The following is a 9,384-nucleotide window of genomic DNA, read 5'->3' on the forward strand; positions in this document are numbered from 1 at the left end:
GTGTGTGTGTGTGTCTGTGTGTGTGTGTGTGTGTGTGTGTGTGTGTGTGTGCTATGCTGAAGAGTTTGTGACTTGCCCTGTTATGAGAATAATGCTGAACTGCCAACTTTACCTTTCCTGTAAAGCAGCAGCAGCAGCAGCACACACATTGGTTGCCAATTTTGGTTGGTTGCACATTATCACCCGGATTTTTGTATGATTGAGGTGTTTACAGTAAATCAAGTTTAACTCTAAAAAGATAAACTAGGGACACTTAATGGTGCATTCAGTCTACAAACATCTAAAAACATGACTATGACTCCACACCAATGGTCATAGCAAACAAGAGGTCAGTCAAAATCTTGTGCCTTGACAAATGTTTATTGTGGATGTGGCCTAGAGAACGGGGTATGGATCTAGTTTTTAAAATGAACTCAGACTCTGTGGGACTCAGATCTTCATGTAATCAGTACAAAAATAAACATTGGTTTGAGGTTAGGGTTAGGCGTTAGATTTGAGAATAAGTATTTTGGTTCCAACACTGGCCAAATTACTAGAGTCAGCGTTAGTGTAAGGTTTGATCAAAATTAATTTGGCCGAGGTTAGTGTAGACTCGCAATTTAAAAACAGCTTAAATTAGTTAGTTTTCACTATCTAAAACCATTTCAGTGAGTGTAAGTTGTGTCATTACTAGTTTCTCATTGCCAGACCCTCCTCCACAGCGCTGTGGATGGGAGAAAAACGTGCTCTGGTTAATTGGCATTTCTTTAAACCAATCACAGTTAACCATAGTCCTCGGAAATCCACCAGCGGTTACAATTACAACAAAAAGAAAGCATTTTTTTGCTATTACTAACAAAAAACCTTAAGGGGAGTTAGTGTTTAGATTAGCTAACTACAATTTTGTTTGTTGGTCACTGAGACAAAGCTATAATTAAATAATCCAATAGTGTGGTGTGTCTCCTTTTTTCATTCATGCCTTGATTATTGTTTTCCATTTTCTTTTTCATTAGCCTAAATTAATCAAAACAGCATTTACTGTATCCTTGAAAAATATATTATCACAGCTGTCACAGCTAGCCTCTATGTGTGTGTATGTGTGTGTGTGGGGGGGTCACAAATGTCAGTATTTTGACATTCTGATGATAGAAAATAAAAAGAGAGTGAAGAATATACCTATACATGAAACTCTAACTCAGATATAGCCACACATCCAGCCTCCTGATACTTTAAATAACCAAGTTGCTTTGAGAATATTGCTTTTGTATCTAACTAATGCCAGTCCAAACATATTACGTGGAGGAGATGAAAAGTCACTAAATCTACTTTGGAAAATATAACTATGAATTTCAAAAACATTTAAAAACCAAATTGCATTAAATGCATTAAAACTCTGAAATAAGAGGGTCTGTGAAAAATGAAATATCTGTGTAAATAGCTGGATCTAAAGTTATATATATAGTTATAAAAAGTTATAAAAATTCCTTTAAAGAGTTAAAGGTGCTATGGTAGACTGTGTGCAATGGTGGTAGTGAAAAAGAGAACAGTGCAGGGATTGAACAGTGCAGTAGCTTATTATTGAAGATTAACTATGACTATGAAGACAAGAATGTGAACTTAATAAAATCAGAATTGCTTGACAAATATAAAATTAATGCAAAAGCTACTGAATTAGCAACGTTTCCCCAACATATTGCTTTTAGTGTTTATATTGTAGGTGAGCTGTTAAAGGTCCCATGGCATGAAAATGTCACTTTACTAAGGTCTGTATAAAAGAGACTTCAGATACAGTATTAGGGGACCACTAAGGTCTATATAAAAGAGACTTCAGATACAGTATTAGGGGACCACTAAGGTCTACATAAAAGCATCCAAAGAGCACCATGTCGTGGGACCTTTACAATCAGGAATGTAATTTTGTTAGAATAATAAGTGAGGTCAGTTAGTGGTCTAACAGTTTGAAGCCCTCTTTTATGTAAAGAAGACGTTTGAATGCTTCATGCTGGACTTCTAATGGCCTCTGTTGGGAAAATAAGTTCACCCATGTCTCTGTTATAAATGCTCACATGCACGCTCCTCTTCCCATGGCTGGGTACATGCATTAGGCTCTCATTACACTAGTCAATAAGCAAAAGCTTTCTATGCAGTAACACAGTCAGAGAGAAACAGACACGAGCCACAGCCCCTGTACTGGAACACTGAAGGAATATCAAAGTCCTGTAATAGGAGATTAAAAATACTGCAATAATATGTCATGGAAAGCCACTGTTGAGCACAACAGACACGTTTTTATCTCATCAACCCATTCAAGGATAAGCACTACATTTAGTGGGATGACAAAATGTCACCAAGTCACTTTAAATGTAAATGTGCTGTATTTATATAGCGCTTTTCCAGTCTTAACAACTGCTCAAAGCGCTTTTACATCTACAGGAAACATTCACCATTCACACACTGTGGCCGGGGCTGCCGTACAAGGTGCCACCTGCTCATCAGATAAACATTCACACACATTCACACTCCGATGCGCAGCACCGGGGGCAACTCGGGGTTCAGTGTCTTGCCCAAGGACACTTCGACAATGACTGCAGGGGCGGGGATTGAACCACCAACCCTCCAATTGGCAGGCAACCGCTCTACCACTGAGCCACAGCCGCCACTTTAAAGTGGGCAAAACTTAATAATCACATTTTCCATAAAGTTCAATTTGTACAACATCAGTGATGTTAAGTAAATTTACTCGCCTACAGTTTTTGTACTTTAGGTACTTGTACTTTACCTAAATAATTCAGAGCTACGTTATTATTGTACTCCAGTACATTTTAGAGGGTAGTCTTGTCATTTGCAGATAATGGATGTATACAAAACATGGGGTAAGCTTTTGAATAATAAATGATGCACTGTAATAGATCAAACCACCCACAAGTTTATAAAGAAGCTAAAAGTTAGCTCCTGCTCAACCAGCTAGACCCCTTACATGTTAATAAATCAGTATTCATAATCCAACAATATAAATAATATGATATTAAAACACTTTGAAAGGAGTCACTAGTCCTGGTTAGTACTTTCAATACATTTGTTAGTATATTTTGCTGATTGTACTGCTTTACTACTGTACTTCTAGTGTACTGTAAAGGACTTTAACTTGTAATTGAGTATTCATGTGCCATCGGTACCCAAAGTATCTCAATAGCCAAACAACAAAGACAATTTTAAACATAAGATGTAAAATAATTTGGTTTGAGGGAGATAAATCTGATGCATGTTCACACACACTTTCCAAAAGTAACACAATATAAGAGTCAGTGAAAACTAGGAGCTCACTATTGATGATAATACTGCTGGCACCCAATGTTACCAATACGCTACCTATAGGAAATTTAATGATATAACTAAACTCTCAGCTGAGTGCACACTGCCTGTGTGGGACTAACTAGGACTCAGTTATGGTATAGGTCTTAATACTTTGTGTGATCACACAAAATAAGACAGCCTACCATGAGGAGGCAACAAGGTCACCGTGTAATGTCCTAGCACAGGAAAACACACAAGTCGCTGTAATAATACTGCAGGAATACACTTGTTGTTTTGTCCATTGGGTGATATCATGGGCTGTAAATGCTGTTTTCTGGAGGCCTCCTTCACATTCAGACGCGCTCTGATCCACTTCCAGCACCGAGAGCCAGACCTGACTCACCCGGGGCCTATAACCAAACAAGCCCAACTTGACAGCCCCGTCCTCTGCAGTGACACTTCATGACACTCCACACATCCCACAACACACACACACACACACACACGGGCCTCTGCAGATGCAGACGGTGAGGCCGGCTCGGTCATTTTCCCGGACTTTATAGGCTACCTTTATTTGCGGTTTGCGCAGAGCAGCAAAAAAAAAAAAAAAAAAACACGAAACCGCAGTATCATCCAGAAGATGCGCAGGGAGAGGCGGGGGCCCGTGTGCACCGGCTACCGGGTGCCGGGAAAACACTGCATTGAGATGGGCCAATAGCGGACCGAATCTCCCGGACGGGGCCGGAGCTGCAGTCTGTCCTGGTGTCATTTTTCACATGCAGACTCGGTTCTCATCACCACCCAGGACCGGGACACCACCCGATGCGTCAGTGCGATGGGAGCTCCAGAGCATCCCAGTAGAGAGTAGAAAGTGTCCGCTTACCTGCGCTGGTCCGCCGCTCCTCTCCCCTCTGCTGCACCGGGCACCGTCAACTCCGCAGCGGCGTCACAAAACTATCCGCCTCCTCCTCCGTGCTGTCGGCGTTACCGGAGCTCTGACTCCGTGTTTCCTGTTAGTGCGGTGCAGCCGGTCTCTCTCTCTCTCTCTCTCTCTCTCTCTCTCTCTCTCTCTCTCTCTCTCTCTCTCACACACACACACACTCCCCCTCCTTCAGCTGTTCTCTCTGGCCTGTGCAAGAGCGCATTCCCGGTCGTTTAGCCGCGTGCACACGCTTCACACGTAGCCAGGGGTTGGCTAGCAGGTGGTTTGGATGGGGGGCCTGCCAAGAACGAGGATTCCTGTGGTCTGAATGTAATGATGGTGGACGCTAGGCTAGTTCAAGCATATATTATGTAGACCCTATATGATTGCTTTTACAGTAAGGCTTTTAGGCCAAGTTTACTTCCAATGGACCACATTAGACCAGGTCCAGATCCAAAACCACTTTGTGAAAGTGCAATATAAGGAGATTTCCCTGTTCATATGTAGACCACATACGACAAATTAGAATAAGGGAATTATTCCTTTATTGCATTTTTTACAAATAGAATAAAGTTTTCACAAATCTGAATATTTATCTGGGATAATTTAGTCCAGATTTGACAAGTCTAGTGGTTTTGGACCTTTTCCGATGTGGTCTACATATGAAAAAGAACAGGGGAATCCACCTTTATTGCATTTTCACAAATAGAATAAAGTTTTCACAAATGTGAAAATGTGTTTTTAAGACTAAATTTCCCCTTAACCGAATCGGAAGCTGCAAATCGGATGCCATCTTATGCATCGTTAAAAACACCACAATCTTATTATATAATAATATTATTATTATAACCTTTAAGAATTGCTAAACACTGCAAACTCACGGTCTTGTCTACCCGACTCATAGACACACTTTCTTGGCTTAAAGGTCCCATGACATGGTGCTCTTTGGATGCTTTTATATAGACCTTAGTGGTCCCCTAATACTGTATCTGAAGTCTCTTTTATATAGACCTTAGTGGTCCCCTAATACTGTATCTGAAGTCTCTTTTATATAGACCTTAGTGGTCCCCTAATACTGTATCTGAAGTCTCTTTTATATAGACCTTAGTGGTGCCCTAATACTGTATCTGAAGTCTCTTTTATATAGACCTTAGTGGTCCCCTAATACTGTATCTGAAGTCTCTTTTATATAGATCTTAGTGGTCCCCTAATACTGTATCTGAAGTCTCTTTTATATAGACCTTAGTGGTTCCCTCATACTGTATCTGAAGTCTCTTTTATATAGACCTTAGTGGTCCCTAATACTGTATCTGAAGTCTCTTTTATATAGACCTTAGTGGTCCCCTAATACTGTATCTGAAGTCTCTTTTATATAGACCTTAGTGGTCCCCTAATACTGTATCTGAAGTCTCTTTTATATAGACCTTAGTGGTCCCCTAATACTGTATCTGAAGTCTCTTTTATTTAGGCCTCAGTGGTCCCCTAATACTGTATCTGAAGTCTCTTTTATTTAGGCCTCAGTGGTCCCCTAATACTGTATCAGAGGGGGGGCAAGGTGGGGGGGTGGGGGTGTGGCCTTGACCAACTACTACTTTGCTTGTCTGAAAGCCATGATGTCTCTGTCTCATGGACAGGCCAATATCTCTGGGCGGGCAAAGCAGAGAAAGGGGAGGTAACCTTGCCCCTTATGACCTCATAAATTACTATTTTAAGACATGTCATTTTTAGAGAAAAAATATCAATCAGCTAAAAATGAATACTTTTAACATAAGTTGAAAATTTCCAACTTTGACACATTAACTTTTACTCAGTTGTAAAAAAAACTGCTCATACAGTCCTATCCCATTTTCACTGTCATTATATTTGCCTGATAGAAGTCAATAACTTCCTTGGTGGTACAAACACTTTCTTGCAGTACAGTACTTACAGTATGTTGACTTGACAAAACTAATTTAAATATAATGGGTGTTTTTCATCCAGGTCGCCCAGTTCCAGCTGTGGTACTGTGCATGCTAACTCAATATCATTCACTATCACTATCTATCACTTACCTATCACTTACCTTAATGCCAACATGAGACATTATTATTATTATTATTAGTTCCATCTGTGCATTTCTTGCAATGACAAGTCAAACTGTCTGCTGTAACACAGGTCTGTTGTCAGTTGTTGTGGGTGGGAAGCCAGTGAGGGCCGTCGTCCTCGTCGGTCAGGGCACATGTAGTTCTATAATTTCCATGTTGGGTGCATTTGCTGTCATTTCTGTTTCTAAATGATCTAAAACCTGTCCTATTATCGCTTTGCTCGTGCTGTCGGCCATGATGCAGTCTTGTCCACTGTGTCTATACACCTTAGGGCCTGTGTCACATGCAGGGCTTCCCACGGTGCATTGCAAGCCTGGTGTCCCACAGGTTCTATGTTGCCCCCTTACCAGGCCTGAACCACTGCAAATTATTTTTTGATGTATTTTAAAGACATTTTTTAAACTAGTTACAGTGAGGCGGCTTGGTTGGAAACTTAGACATAGTTACTATATATTTTCAAATCTCCAATCTCTCTTATAGCTTTTGTTGTATTCTTACTTTTAAGGATTCCATCCATGATTGGGTTTTACATTAATGCTGCCATCAGTCAGACTGGCCCCAGCCGGGCCCCTAAACAACTTTTCTGGGGGAAACCCTGCACGTGGAAGTTTTTTTCTGAGCAATATTTGTTTTTAATTGTTCACAATGAGAAGAGAGAGTATACAGCCACATGCGGCTGCAAAGAGAAAAAGAAATTTCCATCGTTGCATCATCATATTTTATGATATTCCTAGTGTCAGCTAGCGCTAGCAAACATCAACAGTAGGTAGCCGCCAGCTAACGGCAATGCTAGCTAGAAGGGTTTCTCGTTGCCTGGAACGCTGTGAGTAGTGACTTGAAGTTGTAACTTACGGGCTAAAAACTGCGTCTGGAACACAACATTAACACCCCTAATAGGCAAGAGAGAGATCGGGGGATGAGAATGAATGAGTAACAGAAGATAGTCTTCTTAACTGAACTTACACCAAGCTTCATTATTGTGTCATAGAAATAAAACCCACGTGTGGGCAGCGCCCGAAACGCCCTGCCAACGCTTTTCTGCCAAAGAAAAACTCTGGTCAGCAATGTTCATGTTGATCAGTGCTGTATCAGCATAAGTCTTGCCGTCATCTACTGAGCCCACTCAGGCAGTTATTTTATTTTATTTTCATATTTGCGGAATGCGGATCAAACCACCATAAATGTGCTTCTGCCGATGGCTTTAAAAGAGGTCATTTGGGATTGGAACATTTCCACAAAAAAACCTTTACACACATATTTCTAGTGTGCCAATGGTGGCACATTTGCCCAAGGTTGCTGAACACTGCTGTCTGTAAACTCAGATAGGAAACTGTCTATTTAATTCCCTTAAAAGGTCCCATGGCATGAAAATTTAACTTTATGAGATTTTACCATCAAAAATTGTATGGTCCCCCCAGTGGCTAGAAATGGTGATAGGTGTAAACCGAGCACTGCGTATCCTGCTCTGCCTTTGAGGAAATAAAAGCTCAGTGGGCCGATCTGGAATTTTGCCCCTTATGACCTCATAAGGGGGAAGGTTACCTCCCCTTTCTCTGCTTTGCCCGCCCAGAGATATTGGCCCGCCCATGAGAGAGAGCCATCATGGCTTTCAAACGAGCAAAGTGGCAGTTGGTCAAGGCCCCCCCCACCCCCGCCAGATACAGTATTAGGGGACCACTAAGGTCCATATAACGAGACTTCACAAACAGTATTAAGGGAGCACTAATGTCCATATCCAGAGACTTCAGATACAGTATTAGGGGACTACTAAGGTCTATATAAAAGCATCCAAAGAGCACCATGTCATGGGACCTTTAAGAGTGTTCAACAACACAATCAGTGAATCAGAAATCTTAATGCACCACACTTTACTCCACAACAGACAAAACACACAGTCAACCACTATTATTATACACAGTTTGAACCTGGTATTAGGCCAGTTAAAGCATTTTACAGATGTCGGCTTAGTTCCCGGAGGAGTCTTTGTTCATTTGGAGTGTGGTGCTCGGCTCCAGCTGGCCCTCTCTCTGGTGTGCAGCCTGAAGTGGGTGTTGAGGTGTGCTGACTGGTTGAAGCATTTCCCGCAGACATGACAGCGGAAGGGCTTTTCCCCTGTGTGGATACGGTGGTGCCTCTTCAGCATGCTGACGGTGGTGAAGCTCTTTCGGCACACTGCACAGCTGTACGGCTTCTCCTTGGTGTGCCAGCGCATGTGGACCTCCAGCTGGCAGGCAAAGCTGAAGCCCTTTCCACACTCTTTACAGCTGTGCCACCTCTGGATGCTCTGGCTTGGGTGAGAGGAGCGTGGCGGAGGCGGCCTCTGGAATCGGACATTCTTGACCTGCAGTAAGTGTGCGCTTTGTTTTCCATTTGAGCGAATTAAGCCCTTCCCTTGCTGCTCTGTTTTCAGAGTCCTGTGACTCTTTGCGGTGCTGGCCCGAGAATCGCTTTGCGCCGCTTGGCAGTTTGAATGAACAGTCATGGCGGATGGTAAGCTGTTGCATGGCTGCTGTTCCCCGCTGTCCTCTCCGTCACTCTCTGTCTTAATCTCCGGGGAAGATAGCGGGGATGGGGTGACACTTTGTCTGCTACACATAGTTTGGGCTGGAGGAGGATGTGACCTCTGCAGTGGCTCGACATGACTACAGTTCCCTTCCTCCGAGTCCCTTGCTTCGGGGGAACCATCTGTCTGCATGCTCTCGGGTGTGGGTTCTTCTTTAATGTGTGGCAGCAGCTCCACACTGCTTCTCCACTCAGACTCACAGGGTGGACCATCTTCCTGGGGCTGGACAGAGTGTGGCTCTGAAAGATTATAAACACCACAGTCATGCTAGGTGTATATGAATAAACATGATGTATTGCTGTGTCTGTCGGATGCCCAAAGATGAACTTCAAGGTTTTTATTCATCTTTTAGTATGGCATGGAAACAATGCTCCAACTTCACTCTGTGTTCTCTTTGTCTAACCCTTGTGTTGTCTTCCCGTTAAGCATGAACTTGTCCTTTCAGGTCAAAATTGAAAATTAATTTTTTTGTCACTTTTTCCATGCTCTTGGTGCTTTTTAAAAAAACCTGAGCTGGTTTAATAATAGGTTTTACACTTATT

The 9,384-nt window shown here is 42.2% G+C and overlaps 2 protein-coding genes across 2 annotated transcripts in view; both read right to left on the minus strand.

Annotated features, from left to right (window-relative positions):
- nfasca (neurofascin homolog (chicken) a) overlaps positions 1-4,362 on the minus strand; it is a 185,394-nt gene extending 181,032 nt beyond the window's left edge. The window contains exon 1 of the mRNA XM_032513140.1: positions 4,157-4,362. The gene's annotated coding sequence lies outside the window, so the exon portion shown is untranslated. The remainder of the gene's footprint in view (positions 1-4,156) is intronic.
- A 3,768-nt stretch (positions 4,363-8,130) lies between these two features.
- Positions 8,131-9,384, minus strand: part of LOC116687643 (oocyte zinc finger protein XlCOF8.4) — a 4,865-nt gene continuing 3,611 nt past the window's right edge. The window contains exon 2 of the mRNA XM_032513187.1: positions 8,131-9,081. Within this exon, the coding sequence (XP_032369078.1) occupies positions 8,267-9,081 (815 nt within the window). The 3' untranslated portion in view covers positions 8,131-8,266. The remainder of the gene's footprint in view (positions 9,082-9,384) is intronic.

This window comes from Etheostoma spectabile, chromosome 4 (genome assembly GCF_008692095.1).
Source record: "Etheostoma spectabile isolate EspeVRDwgs_2016 chromosome 4, UIUC_Espe_1.0, whole genome shotgun sequence".
Lineage (NCBI taxonomy): Eukaryota > Metazoa > Chordata > Actinopteri > Perciformes > Percidae > Etheostoma > Etheostoma spectabile.